Source organism: Numida meleagris, chromosome 18 (assembly GCF_002078875.1).
Source record: "Numida meleagris isolate 19003 breed g44 Domestic line chromosome 18, NumMel1.0, whole genome shotgun sequence".
Taxonomy (NCBI): Eukaryota; Metazoa; Chordata; class Aves; order Galliformes; family Numididae; genus Numida; species Numida meleagris.
This window is the reverse complement of record NC_034426.1, coordinates 7633339-7652219: the sequence shown is the minus strand read 5'-3', so window position 1 is coordinate 7652219 and position 18881 is coordinate 7633339. Positions and strand designations below refer to the sequence as shown.

The window sequence follows — 18881 nt, the reverse complement described above, 5'->3', positions numbered from 1 at the left end:
CTACACAACCTGAACAAGCTGTCATCACTCATTCAAGATCTGCAGCGCAAAGAAACTGTAACAACTTGCACAACTGGAAAAAAAAAACCAACCCTCTTTTGCAATTCAACCTGCGTAACTGCAAACCACAAGTATTTCCCTTTTAAGACCAAAAGCCATATAATTCCCATACGATAACAGATAGCTAAATCCACTTGAACATGAAAGTTACTCTGCTCAGTGCTACTGGCCATTACTGCTGTGTTTGACTAATGCCACACTGCCAGTAAGGCAATACGTGCAACCACGGACAGAGCTAGACTCCTGATACCAAATATTTAAGGAGTGAAAAGCAACAAGAGCAATTCATTATAATACATTTTGGTAATTAAAAGCTACACAGACAGATGTTACAAACACTTACCATACAGAGACTGCTGCCACGATAACGCAGAACAAAGCAACGCCAAGCTTTTGCCACTTCCTGTGGGGCTCTCCAACAAACAGTGCTGCCCGTTATTTAAGCCCTTAACAATCTTCAAGGAGAATAACAAAACCAGAATTACTAGGAAAAAAAACAATTCTCAGGAAAGTGAAAACTTACTGAAATACCAAACGTTTTGTTTAAAAGAAACGCTTTATTAAATCCTTTTCTCCTTATATATTTGCAAAACTACGTAAAATCTAAATTAGAATACACATGTATAACAAGCATGTATAGTAAGGAACTTACTTCTTAGCATGAATGCTCACAAATCCAAAAATGCACTTCAACATTCCCTACCTGGGGCCAAGTATCACTGCACAGCACAGAACACAGTACGGTACATTACGAGTGAAATTCTCAAGATATTGGAGGCTCTGAATTAAATACGTTATTTTTCTATGGGCTGATGGGTACTGCAAGCTGCTCACTCAGCAGATGCTCATACAAATTCTACTTACAGCATTCATCATAGCAAGCTGCGAAGGGTAAGCCTTGCAAGGGAACATAATCTTCACTCCCCCAATTGTATATTGAGACACGTCAGAAGACATTGCTGCTTTTTCCCGTTTATTTCAGGTTTACAACTACAATAAAAACCAGAATCAACAAGTCAACATTACCAACCAGGAAAGCTTGAACCAACAAATGGCACCAAACAAAACCAAGCAGAAAGAGGGGCTAAAAGCTCTGGACATCAGCAGAACTGACATACAGGAATTTATGCTCGTGTCTTCTGTTCAGGCTTGGTCGTTGTTACAAAGAACAAGTTACCTCCATCCGATGAGTAACGTGAGCAATAAAAATAAAATAAAACACACGCACACAAAAAGAAAGAAAAACACTATGAATGAAATGCATACATCATTTTAGAATCTATTTCCCAAACTGAACATTTTTTGAGACAGCAACTCAGATTCCAGTGGGGAGGGGAGGCGTAAGTATTTCTCCTGAAATACTGAAATAACTACTAAAAAGAAAATGAAAAAATTGTTCAAAAAAAAAAAATCAGTTTTTCAGTCCCTCAGACTCATTAGCTTGAGCTTCAAGATGCTGTAATCCACAGTGACACAACTGGCCAAGTTTGCAGTGTTTGTTTCATAGCTACATGAAGGTAAAACCGGGCACTGAGGTTAAAAAGGAGATGTTTTAAAACAAAACAATCTTTATGTTGTTAACAGTTACCCGGGTGGAAATGAGCTGTCACTCACTTTGCTGCTCTACTCATGTTACTCTGAATGATGAAGGAAAGCCTGCTTCTGCATCATGCTAAAACGCTGAGATTTTGAATTAAAGATACTGAAAGTAGATATACATGGGAAATAAAGACTCGTTTTTAAAAGACATAAATCTATCTTTTTCAGCATGTACAAGCCAAGAGAGCAGCCTGATACAAAAACTGTCTAATTGCATCCTCAGCTGACTTTTAAGGAAGAAATGCAGACATCAGAAAACCACCAGCGCAAGGCACTGCTCCCCATCAGCTCCCACCAGCGCAGAGAAGCCCCGCCAGAAGGGGATCGCTGACGGGAGCTCGCAGCCACCCCCTCCTCCCAAAACGCAACCGCAGCCGCCGAGGGCCTTCTCCCTAAAACACTCGGGGGGATTTCCCCAGCGATCAGTTCGGAACTGAGTTTATGCGGTCTCTGCCCACGAACAGGGCCCGGGAGGCGGTGGGAAGGATTCCCGTAAGAACCGAGCGGGGCAGAGGGCGGGGACGGCCGGGACCCGCGGGCCGGCCCGGGCGGCTCTGCTGCTGCAGGCGGGAGGAGCGCTGAGGCAGCGGCTGCTGTCATCCTCCCGAGTGCAACGTGCCCGCCCACGCTGCGCACCTGGGCGTTTCTTTCATCTTCTCTAAGAAGCCCCTAGAAAGCCACTCCGCGGCCTCCTCCGAGCCCGTTCACCTCAGAGCCGCGCTCTGCCCCGCGGAAAGCGACGAGCGGCTCCGCGCGGCCGCTCACCTGAGGCGGCAGCTCCTTCAGCGTCCGACCTTCCCGCCTCCCGCGCGGCCTCGGCACCGCCCGCCAATCAGCTGACAGGAAAGGGCGCGAAGCCACCAATCAGCAAGCCGCACACTAAGCAGAGCCCGCTCCCGTTAAGCCAATCGTAGAGGACCTTGCTGGCTTCCGCGTTGCACTCGTTGCTACGCAACCAGGCAGCCCGGCTCCTCAGGCCGTGCCCGTGCTAACACCAAAAATTCACCTCAAATTAAAAATATGCGCAACTCTGAACCGTTCCGCATCATCCACCTTTTTTTTTTCCTCTAAAATTATTTATTTAAATATCAATACTGCATAGAAAATTAAACATAACGGGAAAAAAATATTTACATACATTACATCGAGATGACAAAAAATATATTCAGTGGCCAAGGGGTGTTACCACATGGTTATACTCAGACAATCCTGGAATGGCGGTGGGAATACAGCATTAGCCTCCCAGTTACCATCCAGCACAGGTCAAAGGCAGCTATGCAGGACTTCCTCCAGACACACTAAAAATCAGACTGTTATTTCTGAAATATAAACTGATTTTAACTGAAAAATATTTTACTTAATGAAGGATGCTGAATGTTGCCATTTAAAAACGAGTAAAGATGGGTTGCCAAGCTTAGCAAGTCAAGTACAACATCCAGTTCTGGCACAACAGCCCAACAATTTTATCCCTCTGCTGCCTCGCATCAGAGCTGGCGCAACCTTCAAGAAAATTGCACCATCAACCTCTTCTGCAATGCCACAAGACATCCATCAAGGCCAAATCCCGCAGCTGTAAATGAAAGATCGTGTACACACATGGATTCAGCCTTCTCGTTCTCTGAGCTGCGCGTAACTGCTGTGGTCCTGCTGAAATCTGTCATCCCTCTCACTACGGGGACATTCAGTTTCTGTCACAGTCATCTCCAACACTAATTTCTTTGTTAATCTTATCCTGATGGCGACTAAAGTTATCTCTACATTTAATCGTAACAACATTCTCATCTCTTTTAAACTGAGGTTTAAAAATACTGAACAATCTGTGCTACAGTTCAGTTTGTACTACACTAGGCTTTTGTTTTTCATTTTTTTAGTTTGTTTAAGAAACTTTGAGACCAGTTTCAAATTTTTCATGAAGGCTGGCTGATCTTTACGTTAATCAGTTCTGAAGTTGCTGATCTCACAAATTGGCCAACGGTTTAAAAAGCAAATTAAAAAGTTAAAGCTTTTTCTTAGTTATCAGTGTGATGGTGCAAGTTATTTGCATCACTTTTCAAATGTTCCTTGGAATGCTTTATTCCATCATGCTCTGCAGGGCTCTGAAACAGTAGTTCATTTGAGTTTTAGTAAAGCTCTCCGATCTCAAATTTTTCTTACCCATCATTTTGCATTTTGCTCAACAAATGAAGTCCTCACTTCACAGTGTTAGAAACCCATTATGGGTGTGTTGTATCAAATCAGAAACCAAGCACGCCTGAAAAATCACACCTACTTTCACTAGAAATGATTTACCAAGCAAAGTAAGTCCCTTTGAAGTATTCTTTTCCTTCAGCAAGGTTCAGCCATAACAGAATCCAATGAATGAATAACACAGACTTGTGCTTCAATCCACTTTGGCAGCTCTCTCCAAATTTAGACACCATAGGCCATGGGACAGTACCACTTCATTTGTGTTCTTCCTAAACTCCACTTACACTCATGTTAATTATTTCAATTATAGTACTCTCAACACACTGGCATAACTGAACATCAGGATCCACGCTTGTAATGTCCCTTGAACAACTTTTGTAAGGCGAATCTTTACAAAGTCCTGACACCTCATTTGGTCTCTCCTTCAGTTGCTGGAGACCTAAAAAAATTAAGTTAGAAAAACAAAGTACATATAAATAAATAGCTGTATTACATCTGTAACACCATTAAATTACTTGTGAAATACAAGCTGCCTTACTTACGTGTAATTATTGGGTCAAAGTCTCTTGTCTGTGTAGCAACATCAGAGGCACAAACTTGCCCTATTTGTATCAGCAGAGACATAATATCCTCATACAAAGGAGGGAAGGCTTGACAGAATGACACCAAACAAGGCAGCGTTGGCATGAAAAAGGCATAGCGCTTCGACTGGGTTAAAACTATGGAGGAAAAGGAAATAGTTAAGGAAAAAGGAACTATTACTAAAATCCAGTCAAGAACTGTTGTTTTGTTACTCATTGGCATTTTGGTACATCTGTATTTGAACTACACAAATCTAACTTTCACAGTGATACATTCAGGGGTTGCTGGACTGCTCACCTGTGAGTAGGGTTCCCATCACATTGATAGCCAAGCGAGCCACACTCAGAGATTTTGGTAGAGCATACTGAATGCACAAAAACGAAAGTAACTGGATGGCAAATATCTGTTAAGTAGGTGAAAGGCAAAAGAGAAATAAGCAACGAGTTATACATTGCTTTGCAATTACAGTCCTAAGCTCTTCACATAACTTAAGAGTTAGTAAATATTCTCCATTTCACAATAAGGAAACGAAGCCTTAAAAATAGTTATTGCAAAATTTTTCTGCTGACATCAAAAAAAACACAACCCAGATGTTTATCGTTAGTCAAGCATCAGATTTAGGCTTTCAGAAGCTCCCTCACAGACATAATTTGTTCCAACATTTCAATGAGCAACAAAGGAACAGACAATTTACAATGTAATCCTTGTAAAAGCTGTTAAATATCCCATGTGTTCTAGCTTAAACTTCATCTGAATGCCTTCTCATGAACAGTATTTAAAAGGGATTAAATAAAAGCAAACAAGAAATTTGTTTAATACAGAAAACAGAGGAATCATTAGCTCCCAAATATCCAGCTACCTAGGACTAGACAAATATGTAATCACCCCTTGTCACAGCATACCAAATCAACATTTACCAATGCTTTAGGAAGTACTAATTAAGAATTTTTTGCTGTTGTTTTTCACAACCATCATGAGAAGACCTTTCAAAAATCAAATTTCTGACTCTTCCTTTGCTGAGCTTCAATCACGAAACAGTAGTAATATTCTCTGGAAAAAAAAGACTTGGTAGTTAAACCTTTCACAAGAAAAAAGAAAATTTTGATGTTTATGCTGCTCCATCTGCTCTGCAGGGTATCTGCAAAAAAAGGTTTTCAAAATCTGAACGCTCGTGCACGTTCCTCTAGCTATGAAGCATCAGCTAAAAACTAAGTAGGCAAAACTTCTGCCAACTGATAGATATACAATATAAAAAATGAAAGCCATCGCTGAAAGAGCTTTTATTCATGTTCTTAGAGGTAATAATGAAATTCATGAGCATCTGCAAAACAAATGTACAGAGCTCTGTTGGAAGAGTCCTGGATTTGGTGGGAGGGCCTTTAATTCAAGGTAAAAATGCTACAGATACTACCTTAATATACTGGGCAGGTTAGAGCAAGACTTTTTTTCAAGTGATCTTTTCCTTTTCTCCCCCTAACCAATACTGCATCATGGTTAACTACATACAGTGATTCTCTGACTGGATGACTGCACGGTACCTGTTTTTCAAGTTCAGGCTGGGCAATGAGCTCAGGTATGAAATCCAGACAGATGTGCATTGATGGAATCCCTGCCACCGTCAGTGCCAGAAGTTCACACGGATAACCCTGCCGGATTAAGGAAAGAAAACAGACATGCCAGAGGTGTTTTAAAAATTGCTTCAATAATGCTTTCTTCTAAACAAATACACTTTTAACTTCCTTTTGTTCAGAAAGACAAGCAACAGGCCCGCACCTCTAAGGCAACTTGAGGGAGGCTGGGTGAATCTGTTCTTTATCCACAGGACTTTAACATCTAGTATTTGCATATAAACTGCCCCTTTGCTCCCCAAACTAAACCAGGCTGCGGTGACCCTTTCCTTCTGTGTCTTTGCCCTATTTTCCAGACACCTCTATGGGCCCTAACTTGCTTATTTCACAACTGAACCATTAGGACTTTTCCAGTCACTTAATCAATGCCAGGTCAAGGCAAATTAGCTGCTTTTAAAGAGACTGCCATCTGGCAACGTACAATCTAACATACACCAAAAAACATCTTTATATTAAAAAATGGCTAAGCTTTCCAGGCTTCTTCTTTTGAAGGCCAACAGTTGCCCTGACAGGGGCATTCTTTATCCTTCCAACTCCAAAGAGATTAAGTGTGCCCTTACAAAAATGAAAGATATGAAGTTTACATGTGAAGCCAAATTCTGGTTTTGAATAATGGCTATATTAACTTAAGACCACTGCCAGAAAAAAGTAAACCCCCGCAATATGTGGAACAAGTAATTAAAAGATCTGCATGCCAGTTTTCCTTGGCCTAGAACGGACACGCTATTTCAGTATAAAACAGGGCAAAGGCACAATCAAAGTGTGTGTTAAATGATGAGGAACAGACATGGTTTAGCTGCTCCCCTCTCAGCTACAACACCAAGCAAAAGCACTGAAATTTGGAGGGAACGTGGTTACTACATTACTGGGAAGATGGAAAGAAGAGGAGTGTTTTTGTAATTTGTGAGGAACACAACAGTAGCACACAACATCCTCTGAACACTTTGTTTGGCTCTCTCCTAACCAGAAAAAAAACATGAAAGAACTAAAATAATGCAAACCAGACCTGGAAATGAACAAGTTTTACTATGTTGGGGTCAGCTATATACATCTGATGCAGCAGACAGCAGATCAGGCACTGGACCTCTCGAAGGTTACACAGCAAGCTATCTTCTCCTTCCTCCACATCTGAACTCTTAGGACCTGTGGTACTCTGAACACTCTTTAGCAAACTGTAGGTACCACTGCTCTGGGTTTTCTCTTCTTCTGTAGGTAAGCAGATCTCTAGAAGAATCTGTACAGCAGCACTGTCCTGTGAAGAAAAGCAGCAGGAGAACATAAATCATAGAGAAATAAACGAGCCACGAAATAAAATACTAAATAATGGCAATTGTAGAAACTAAAGGCAGTTAGACTGCTACAATTTCCGGCTATAGAACTTTTTTTTCAATAGAAAACAAAAACAAAAACCAAGAAACCACAGATCAAGAATTACAAATCCCAGAAAACATTAAAAAGTTACCTGACCAAAAGCTTAAATCCAGTACATTAACATAATTACATTATAATTTTGTTTCAAAATATATCTCCAAAGGTCCATTAAAGCATCCCGATCAAACAAAATATGCATATGCCATACAATTCACAGTATTCAGAGGAGACTACAATACTCATTTAAATATAAAAGCTTCTATTAACTAAAAAAAAATCATTCTCTAAGAGGCACTTTATATGTGACACTCTTCCAGACAAAGGTAAGAAAAAAATGTCTGTGAAACAAGGTTAATCAAGAACTCCCCAGAAAGTATTTAACAATATGAATACAGCAAGTGCTTCTTTTTTTTTTTGTGGTAACAAAAGTCAACTAAAACAAAATAAATAATCTATTAGGTCTCCTGTTTTCCCTTTTTTTATTTTCTATTTCTGTATTCCTGTTTTCTCATTTTCTTTCTTCATGACGTTTAATAGCCATTCTTCCTCTTTACCTGAGCAGCAAGCAATGCATTTTTCAGTTCTTCCCTTGTAACTTCTGGGGTTTCTGGACCCATGGCATTGTTCTGGGATGGCCTAATGTCTTGCTCTGCTGTTTCTTTCAGGTGAGCATTGAGGTAAGCTTTTGAAGCAAGAAGATATCCATTCAACATGTGCAAAGTTATATCCATCAGAGGAGGGCTCCTGATACGGGAACACATCAAACAAAGCCTTATCAGTAGGCAGAACAGTAAGACAGTAATAGTAAAAACAAACTGAAAGAACTCAAAGATGCACTTGGCTGAACTCTGGATCACACTAAAGCTATTTTCCCCAACGCTGCAGAATACTGAAGGTCACAAGCCCTCCTGCTGCCCTGCCACTTAGTCCTGCTTCTGTTATGCATACACTCTACCAAAAACAAGGAACTACTGAGACACTACTTCTTGATGAACAGAGGAAACTAGAACAGAATCTGCAGCAGTGAATTCAGCCAAATCAATCATCTGAAGGATCATTTTGCTTCGCAAAACTGCTTCCACAATACTAAGATGATAGCTTCCAAATCACACCGTATTAGAGATCTCTCTCATAGTATCAGAAGCGTGAGATTTTCCATTTTCATCCAAGGCTGAAGGGGCGTACATGTAAATACTTCACCTATGGGTTGGCTTTAAAGATGTCACCAACAGAAACGTGAAGTCTAGCAGAGTTGTAGCTGAATGAAAATCAGATTAACAGTTCAATTGCTAAAAGGCAAGGGAGGACAGATACACACAAACAAGAACGTGACGAACACATCAAGATGACTACCACTCATTTATCACAAACAGAAGGGTATTTAAAAAAAAAAAAGAGTAAAAAGGGAAAAATTAAACCACAGCTGACAGAAGACACGGAAAAGGATACAAAAAGGATAAAAGCTGGAGGCTCCTAAAATGATTAACCATTTCCTTTTTAGAATAACGAATGCCATTTTCATCAGCGAAGTTATAACTTAGAAATTCTGCGTTAAAATTTTTTGCATTATTTCAAGCTCTCCTTAAAAGCTGGTCTGATGCTATCAGTTATGATCATTTCCACTACTAACATTCTCAGCCTGTTCTTCCACATCAAAGCCATAACTCAGCTTTACACATCCTCCTCTGTCACCATGACAGCTACAGGAATGAATTTCTGAGTGCTGCTATGAGACTTAGTTGAGGAATGAAGCAAATCTACCTTCATTACATTCACCAAACATCCACTGTCAGAAACCATCTCCCAAAATGACATAATATTTACAGGCCCACGAAGAGTGGTAAAAGACAGCCGGGAAGTGGAAGGACGTTGCAGTGACAACCCCCCCCACCATGTGGCAGCAGCCATTTTAAGCTTATTGCAAGACCTAGAACAAATTCACACACACGTACCTAAAATGGATGATCTATGTGCAAATCCCAGAGTTACCAAAACAGAAGATTATTTAAGGAGATGCTCAGCTGGACAGCAAGATGTGCCCAAACAGCACGCACGGTTCTCTCACTCCTCAGACCAACAAGCACAGCACGAGAAAATGGTGCACCCAAAGCTGGAACTTACCAGCTCACACAAGTTTGAAGATACTTTTTGAAGCACGGAAGGTTTTTGGTTTTCTATGAGACAGCGCAGGGCATAAAAGCTAATGGAGGTGCTTACCTATGAACTCGCTGATCACACCTCAGCACAATCAAAGGATCAATCATCAGATCATTCTGAGTGTACTTCTGCTGCCGGACTATTTTCACCGAAGGCTGCAGAGCATTAACAGTCATCACCCACAACCTAAAATGAGATTATTTGCAAGATTATTTTTAATATAGAAAGAGCAAAAGGCTCTCAGAAGCATCCAGGTACTCACTCACCTCAATCAGCTGTATTTTTCTGCTCCCTGACAGGCCTACAAAAACCCATACCGCATTTGCAGATGTTGAAGTTAACCACGATGTAGTTAAGTTACATTCACACCAGAAACACAGAGCTCTGTTTTCATGGCAATAGTGTATCCACTTCCTAAACAAAGGCACATTCTCACTAGAGTGAGTTCCTACTTTAGAAAACAATCTTTCTATACTGTAAGCAAATGACAGACTTCCTTTCTCCTGAAAACAAGAACTATCTTCCTTTTCAATACAAAAGGTTAAACATTTTAACTAAGCAAAAAGGAATGCAACTCCAACACATTTTATTCAGTCACAATCTACACTTCCTCAGACAAGTGAATTACGTTATTACTTTTAAAACAAGAAGTGGCACTCCATCTCTACCTGCACTGAACAGCATCTTGGACCTACCTTCGTGGCATCACAGTGTTAAGAACCATCCACAGCTTATTGACAGTCTGAAGAATCCTCCGAGGGACCCCAGCATTCAGCAAGCAATTCATATTTGATGTCAGTACTTCTGCATATGGGATCAATTCACCAGCCGAGAGAAGTGTTAAGTGTTCCAGAATCTGCATCAGCTGGGTATGATTTCCAGGCAGCATGGAAAATGCTATAAAAGAAAGACAATGGGATCTTGGTAAACTGTACTTCTAACATTTTCTTCTGACTTTGTGACCTGAAGACTCATATATTAACAAGGCTGCGGCAGAACATTCTCATTACACAAATGCAGAATTGAGATCAGATGAACTGGGTGATTACACACTTCCAAACCCCTCATATTCGACCAATTTGGAAAGAAAACTGCTTAGTACAGTTTTTACCTTCCTGGAGCTGTTTGGGAGAATGATTCTTCGCAATGGTTGTGAGAAGCATCCTCCTCAGTAAGGCATCGGTGCCTGTGATCTGCTCCTCACAGATCCAGTCTTCCACAATGCAGAGGTGTGGATAGTTAGTTGCAAGAAGGCGTAACAGTGCAGAATGCAAGCCTGTAAGGGTATTAGAAAAGTACACACCTTAGATTTAAATAGCTACATCACTCACCTGAACATAATTCTGCCTGTTATTTCAACAAGAAACCTTAACAGACTCACTGCTGAAAATTTCAATGAGCTTGCACATTTACTGCCTGAAGTTCTACATCCAACAGAAAGGAAAAGTTCTATTTTGGAGAAGTGAGAAGACTCTACAGTAACACTTAAACTCAGTCTGAATAAAAATTTAATCCTCAGGTCATTTCTACTTTAACAACTACTCCAGGGTAATTAACTACTCTTTAAATCTCCCTCTCATCTCACTAGTTACTACTGAGGTTTTAAAAGAAACAGGAAGGCAAGCTCACTATGAAACAGACAACAGCAGCACAGAAGGAAACAAGCTTAGCTTTTATTCCTGATGCACATTAGGCTTTCACAGACAGCTATACCTCCCAGTTCCTGCTGCAGCCCCTGTGCCTGCCGGATGAGGTACTTGATGGGAATCTGATCCATTAGTGCTGAAGAGTAAGACTTGGGTTTTCTTTGCATGGCAGCTATAACGGAACAGGAAAAGAAACCACATGTAACAATTGCAATACTGCATTTAATACAAAAATCTAAACATATTCACACATACCCAGTATTTTTGTGTTTGCCAGAAGTGCTTCTTCGTACGACAGGACATAGTAGAGGACGAGCAACTGCGTTGTGATGCTGTAACGCTGAACAGGACGAGTGTTTTCTCCCTGTATAGAAAACCACATACAAAGGTCATGTTGCATTCCCAGTTCCAGGGAGCAAAAATTTGGATTTACCTACACACATGAAGAAGAAGAAGGCAGTAAATCTTGTATAAAACTATCAAGCCATATGAGGTGCAAGCTGAAAGTTGTAGGGAACTTTGTTTTTTAAATTACCTTCACACATAAAATCTATTTTTGATTTCTTGGAGCCTCAGGATTCCAGCACAAGTCAATGCTTGCCACTCATTCTGCATGTACCCAAGTGACATATACTTCTATCAAAATGAAAGTGTTTCTTGCAAGAACAGCTAGAATGCTTCAGTTAATTAATATTTTTTATCTAAGAAGGCCAGTAATAGAAATTCCAGATAAACGCTTCTCCTTTTCAATCCATTTCTCTGCTAGCAAGAGTTCATGACTACTAAGTGTTTTAGTTTCTATTTTTAATAACACGAGGTGATGACTTCCTAAGCAAAAGTGTGAAAGGCAGACAAACAGCAATCCTCCTAGAGCAATGGGCAGTGCTAACAAGATTCACTTCTGTACACGTGACCATCACAGTAGGGCAAAGCAACTGACTATACAGGGATTAAAGACAAAAATACAACTTCCACAATGTAAATCAAGCATATATACGATCTACTGAACCACACACACGTTGACACGAAAGTATGTAAAAAAAATAAACAGTTTACCCCAGTGAGTCCTTGAAAAACATTCAGTATCTCCTGTTCTGTCACAGGCTGGTTTGTGGCTTCAGGGTTGGATTTTGATGCAGGAGTAAGAATCGAGTTAATGTAGACATCAATAAGAGGAAGCAGCTGAGGGTGGAGTGGAGTGGTGGTTTCACAGAGCTGCCGATAAATCCAGTCCTGGGAAAAAAAAATATATATATATGCCACCATGTTTCAGTTCAGAGCTGAAGGGTCATTTCTTGTTGGTAACAGGCTGTAATAATCCCGAATAATTCTGGTCATATTTTAATTTTTTAGGCAATTGTTGTCGGAAAAGCCAAACTTGAGAACAGAAATAAGATGAAGGTCATACCTTAATGGATACTTTGTGCTTGGTGAACGATCGGCTTCTTAAGAGCTGGTAAATGCAGTGAATGGGTAGAAAACCAGTAATGTTGGCACTGAGACTGCCTGTAACGGGCACACGAACTGCATGGGCTGTGACAACCTAAAAGAAGGTTATAATTGTCGTGAAAAATAACACAGATATTCACCATATCACAAAATACAGCTCAACGTGACAAAGCTGCAGAGCTACATCCTCTCAGACATTTACTCATTTTTCATTGTCTGGAAACTAACAAACGTTTTTATGTAGTTTAATACAGTACATACAGGATGTAACACTGTAGCACAAATACACTAACGAGTGATTTCCCACTACTACATCATTTTACATAATTGCATCAACGTACAAAAGCAAAGGCCAAAGCTTTTCAGTCCCAGGAGGGCATCAATTCTGGTAGTGATTAAAGAAGAACAAAACAAAACATAAAAAGGCTTAAACTTAAAATACCTGTTCGGTGAAAATCTCCTGTGTGAAGATTGTCTTCATTCTGCTCAGAGAGCTGGGTTTTATAACAATCTGAAACACAGAATGCAGTACTTGCAACGTTAAGCTCAAGCTTAAGCATTCCAAACACAGGTGTTTCTTTAAACTATTTGAAATAAAACCTTTGCAGCTCAGTTTGGAAAAGACTTCAACCAGCGCTCTTAAAAAGATCATTTCCTGCAAATAATGATTTCAACAAGTCCACTCAATAACTTGATGGTATCTTTTCTCTAACGTTCCTCTGTTCCAAGTGTTACACACAGGGCAACATTTTCTAGATGAACTTACTCACTTCTTAAGTACACATTTACTAAGGTATGTCAGCAAAACTGAAGCTTTTATATCAAAACCAAAGTAAATATAAGAGTTTGAATACACAGTTAAAAAAACCCTCATTTTAACAGAGAAAGGTTAGTGTCAGAAACAGCTTAGGATTTACCTTCATTCCCAACGTGGAGCAGACCAGATCAATGATAGCACTGAGCTGGTTGCTGTGGAAATACATGGCGACCAAGAGAAGCATCTCACCAAAGGAAGCAGACACACCAGAAATGCTACAGTAACAAAGAGAAAGAGTTAATTTCCAATAAAGATCAAAACGAGATTATTGGAATCATTCAAAACAAAAGAAGCCTCCTCTCACCTTTCAAAGTAAGCTTCTTCCTTTATCATCCAGCTAAGCCACATCACCATGAGTTGTTCCTGTTCTGGCGTACTGCATAGAGAAACCACATAAAAGATTATTTGCCCAGGAATTACAGTTGGTTTTACTAACAATTACTAGCAGGAAAAAATTAATTCATTAAAAAAAATGCAGAGGGAGTACCTGACAAGAGTGGAGAAGGCCAGAAGCATGCAAAAGGAGAGGGACACAAAGCGAACACCAGCGGGGGTTGCGGGCGGCCGGCTGGTCATCAGCTGCAGCAGCTGCTCTGCTTCTTCATCCGTTGGTCTGAATGGGGGGAGGGGAAGAAAAGAAAAAAACCAAAACTGATCATTTCACAGTGATTTCCAATCTCATCACAATGGTTAAATGTGAAGTTTTTGCTGTTATTTGACCTGTTCATCAAGTTATTATCAATTATGAGTATCAAAATTAACTGGCACTTCTCTTGAACTTAAGAGACACAAGAAAAATTTGGAGTTCATACGGTGCAGGTTGCTAGAGTTTTCTGTCCTATGTGTTCCAAATGCTTAGGCTTCTTTCAACGAGTCTGTAGGACTGACTTTGCAGCATCAAACAGAGCAGTGCATTTTTTAAAATCTAAAATATTAATGTGGGAAAAACATCAGTGAAGTTCAGACATGGATCTTCATCATTAGAAGGTAAAACTTTTCTGGTAAGAATAGTACCAGAAAGTAAAAAACATATCTGTCTCCAAAGACCTTAAGCATTAAATAATATTCACTCTCAGCACCATAAAGAAATTTCCATCAGCTGGCAACTCCAGTCCTGAGCATGTGAGAAGTGCCTCCCTTAGTACTAAAACAGTCTGATTCTACCAAGAATGGTTTAAGGACATTAAGATACAGCAACATTAGAAGTGCCCAAAGCTCTCATCCTCTGTTTAAATGAACAGACATTGAGTAAAAGCACAGCTCGTTACTTCAGCCCAGCAATTCCCATCAAAGCGCAATAGAGCCGTAACAGCGCGCTGGCTTTCACAACGTGCTCTTCCTTCAGTCCAGAATACACAGACACATTTGGCTCCGTATCAACATCTGCTTCTTCAACAATGTGTGTGCTGCGAACCGTGGGAAGGATTCCCATGAGCTCCAGGAGCAGCTGCCTCCTCATTTGCCAAAGCACAGAACCGATATTATCTCTTTTTCTCTGTGAGACAAGTTAAAAAATGAGAAGAATATAAAACTCATCAGACATTGTACGAGAGAAGAGCTTCCACAATGAAGAATTCAGGAAAAAATAATAAAAATGAATGAGAGCAGGGAAAGGAGGTTTTTTTAAATAAAATGTTCAGTACCAAGGGAACAGGCGAGACACGATCGTACCACAATGCTTCACTTCAAAATAAACACGAATATTAACTAACACCTGCAAGTCAGGATTCAACCTCCTATAGTGAACGCCGAGCATGAACACTAATCACTGATCACTCAAGATAACTTACCATTCACTAATTTTCTTGCCTGTTTAATTATGTACCTAAAAATCTCTCAGAAGCACAAGCAAAGAGCTGCCTTCAGAGACACTAATTACAGACCTGAGGATCCCCCACCAGCAAATTGCCTTGTCAAGGTTGCATCAAGAAGTGCAGAGGACAGACACACGTTCAGACAAACGTGGATGCCCACACGCAGAAGATTTACAGCAAGTCACATTGCTTAGAAGCAGCTTATTCAATGATTTCTTACCTGCTGGCCATTTCGGATAAAAGTTCCAAACCAAGTTCGAACTTTTGCATTTGTTCCAAGTAGCAAACCACTCACAAAACACACCAGGTCACTCACTCCATCATCTGAAGATTCATTTTTGGTGTGATCCAACGTCAAAGCTACACCAAGGCCTGGTAGATGGCACTCTTCCACCTAGACAAAATATCCACACTAATCACCTTGTTTTCAACACTGCAGTAATTAAACATTCCAAATTAAGACTCACCACCATGCCTCGGACCCTCAGAGCTTGGGAAGGGTTCATTTTACAGAGGTGACGGAGCGCTTCTGTTCTGCGACGGCCTCCAACGCTTTCCTCGTCTTGCCGTTCACCGTTCTTAATCAAACCTCTACAGACTGAACAGCCAACGAGAGGTGGAACTAAATTACTCCTTTCCAATCAGAAGTCACAAACACACATAGCCAAAATGTCCCGCTCAGCTCCCTATGTTCTATTAGCTGGATCACCCCAAGAACTAGCCAACAACACTGAGTAGGAAGAACATGGAAATGCTCTTTCCTTTCTTCTCTAAGAAACTACAGGATGTTTACAGATTTGTGTGTCATGCAGTTACCACTTATGCCCTTCTTAATGCAACCTGCGCATCTGGCAGCACTGGAGAATGAAATCTTACTGCGTGGTAACAGATACTGCACAGGCATTATCTGTCAGAGCAAATGTTTCACCTCACAGCATGGCTCGCTCGATCCGAGGGGAGGGAACTATCAGCAAGGCCACACCAGCTTCATAATCCCAGCAGCAGCTGTTGGAATCAGCCTTTAGAAAGGTGGCCTACAGATGACAATGTGCACGCAGTGATAACTACAATTAGGCTGCAAAACTGGGGATGGACATACTGAGAAGGAAAGATCTAACAGCACCCCAGTTCTAATACCTACGATAAATGATGTAGCCTCAAATCAACTTTATTGCAGATCTTCAGAAAAAGTAAGTTAGACAAGAAGAAACTGTAGCTCACCCTCATTAAAGCTATCAGGAACGTTTGCCACCAGCAGGCAGAGGAACCAGGCTCCATTTTTAACATGCAGCAGGGCTTCAGCTACATCAACTATGGGCAACAGCGATGGCAGCTCTGGACAAAAAGGGTTTTCACAGTTAGAGTGTTTCACTACAAAACAAATAAAAATGTCCTGAAATGCATGAATGAAAAAAACCATGCATCAATCAGTGGTTCATTCCTCTTTCAAAGAGCCACAGAGACTACATTAATGTTAAATCAGTCATAACAGCTCAAAAACTTATTTTTTTTACATTTGTAAGAACTTATGAATTGAAAAGCAAAGCAATATTAATGAACATGCTACAAAGATAGAATACTACACCTGCTTGCAGAATGCAGAGAACATCTGCTGCCTCCTCCAGGTAGACAGGACTCTCAAAGAGCTCAGAAGATTTGAGAAAAAACTCCCCATTTGATTCCGACACCTACGAGACACTTCTCATCATCACCAAACAGGTTTTATGAGGAAGTTTGTCTAATCAGGCTTTCATAGCATTGAATTCAATAGATACAACATATTAAAGTTACCAAAAATGTATAGTTACAATCACAGAACAGTCAAGAATGATTAATATTTATTAGCAGAAGCACTTCAATAAAACCAATACTATTGTTTCTTCCCAGAAGAAAAACCACACACTGAGAATTCTAGAAATATAGTAAGTTTGCATAGGGAATATAAAACACGGGCACAAAAAATAAAAGAAATATGGTGGCTAATACCATACTGCAATAAGACTGAAGAATGACACAGAAAAAAAACATGTAATTTCATTTTCAAATATGGTTTCTGCACTGATGCCTCACAAAATCACATTATATTTGAATAAAGCACATTATAAGATACACTGAGCCTCTACCATATCAGAAAAGATTATCCTCATTCATTCTGAGGAAGAAAGGGTTCCCCTAGGGCGCTGGGTTCACACAGAGTTGAACCACAGGCCAGCGCTCGCTAAGACTGAACCTTTAAGCCTTAGTGAAGCAGATAAGAACCGGACACGCACTCACACAACAACAACAGCAGAACCAGGCAGCAAGTCAGCCCACCCAGTGCGCAGCCTTCCAGCTCCTCCTTCCACTAACATGAAACCCACAGCTGCAGACGCGTACCTTGTTCATGATGGCCAGCAGCTCGCTGAGCACCAGGCGGAGCCGGCGGGGGGAATCGCTGTGCTCGAACTCCAGCGTCAGCCCGTGCTGCAGCTGTGACACCAGGATGCTCTCCCCGCTGCCTCCTCCCAGCTTGTGCCTGCCAGACAACGAAAGCACAGCGATACCATTTCATACAAACACCAAAAAGTTTTTCAGCTCAAGGAAGGCAACAGTTCAGTAGGGATTTCTTCTATCATACCGAGGATTGGAAAAGAGCATTGTAACTGTAAGGTATTACAAAGTCAACTCCGCGTTAATTCTATTCAGACATTAAAAGGACGCACCCAAAGAGAGGCACCATTTCAAAGGCCTCCTCTCCCCAGCAGCACAATGGAAGCGCTGCCTCTCGGCTTCTCCTCAGCACCCGCCCCGCACTTCGCGCTGCCACGGTCACACAAAGCTACATTCAACAAACTAAATAAATAAAACGAACAAATTAAACAAAAGTGCGGGGAAAGCGGCCTCAGCCAGACCGCCACAGAACCCGGGCGTTACCGGAGCTGCTGCTCTTTACTGGCGTCCTGCTCCAGCGCGTGGAAGTCGACGGACAACAGAGCCACGATGGAGTTGACGGCCTCCACACCCGAGAGGAGCCGCAGGATGAGCTTCTTGTCCTGGGCCCAGCTCTGGCTCTGGTCCGCGGGGGCGCAGAGGGCCATGCGCACCAGGCAGGGCAGCAGCAGACGCAGCTCGGGGTCGCTGAGCGCGGCCAAGCGAACCACGTCCACCTTCTGCATCGCCTCGAAGGCGTAGGGACTGACAAACTGCATCCCCGAGCACTCCGCCATGGCGGCCTCGGGGCCGCAGCCCCGTCCCACAGCCGCAACACGCCCGCTTCCGGCGCGCGGTGATGACGTCACGGCCGGAAGCGGTGCGGGCGGGAAGCGTGAGCGCGGTGGGTAGGCCGCAGCCCGGCCCTTCGCCCCCGCCAAGGAGGAGACACCGCAATCAAGGCTTCGTGAATAATTTATTCCATTTGAATTTTTTTTTTTTTTTAAGTATAAACTTTTCCCCTCCCTCCATTTCCTCGATCGCAGTTTGTACAACTCAGGCTTTACAGCATTCGGCAGCAAGAGCAGTCGTTCCTTCATCACTTGTGTGTCACGATAAATACGAGGAGTTGGGCCACTAAACATCACAGCTGTAAGAGGAC

The 18881-nt window shown here is 41.5% G+C and overlaps 2 protein-coding genes across 5 annotated transcripts in view; both read right to left on the bottom strand.

Annotated features, from left to right (window-relative positions):
• The window catches only part of BRIP1 (BRCA1 interacting protein C-terminal helicase 1), a 107795-nt gene extending 105119 nt beyond the window's left edge, over window positions 1-2676 (bottom strand). The window contains exons 1-3 of one of the 4 annotated variants that reach the window (XM_021416116.1): window positions 2425-2676; window positions 925-1050; window positions 404-515 (exon numbers count right to left, since the gene is read on the bottom strand). In XM_021416116.1, the coding sequence (XP_021271791.1) occupies window positions 404-515; window positions 925-1017 (205 nt within the window). In that variant the 5' untranslated portion in view covers window positions 1018-1050; window positions 2425-2676. Of the gene's footprint in view, window positions 1-403; window positions 516-924; window positions 1051-1178; window positions 2273-2295 lie in introns of those variants that run through there. The other 3 variants (XM_021416119.1, XM_021416117.1, XM_021416118.1) reach the window with 3 other exon arrangements.
• On the bottom strand, window positions 3707-18577 carry INTS2 (integrator complex subunit 2). Its single transcript, XM_021416120.1, has 24 exons — window positions 18224-18577; window positions 17687-17825; window positions 16896-16998; window positions 16532-16645; window positions 15778-15908; window positions 15531-15704; window positions 14765-14991; window positions 13984-14109; window positions 13801-13872; window positions 13597-13711; window positions 13122-13190; window positions 12639-12773; window positions 12287-12463; window positions 11486-11594; window positions 11298-11402; window positions 10696-10860; window positions 10280-10481; window positions 9645-9770; window positions 7982-8171; window positions 7063-7308; window positions 5967-6074; window positions 4726-4831; window positions 4389-4565; window positions 3707-4285 (listed from the first exon to the last, which is right to left on the bottom strand). Exons 1-24 carry the CDS (start codon window positions 18514-18516, stop codon window positions 4116-4118), a joined length of 3579 nt encoding a protein of 1192 aa, XP_021271795.1. The 5' UTR covers window positions 18517-18577; the 3' UTR covers window positions 3707-4115.

Bases quoted from the DNA above. Each gene is read 5' to 3' on its own strand.
- INTS2 (XM_021416120.1), bottom strand. From the start codon at position 18,516: ATGGCGGAGTGCTCGGGGATGCAGTTTGTCAGTCCCTACGCCTTCGAG. The intron at 17,826-18,223 runs GTAACGCCCGGG...GTTGTCTGGCAG, and splicing joins AGTAAAGAGCAGCAGCTCCG to GCACAAGCTGGGAGGAGGCA. The intron at 12,774-13,121 runs GTATTTTAAGTT...ACCTTCTTTTAG, and splicing joins AGGAGATTTTCACCGAACAG to GTTGTCACAGCCCATGCAGT.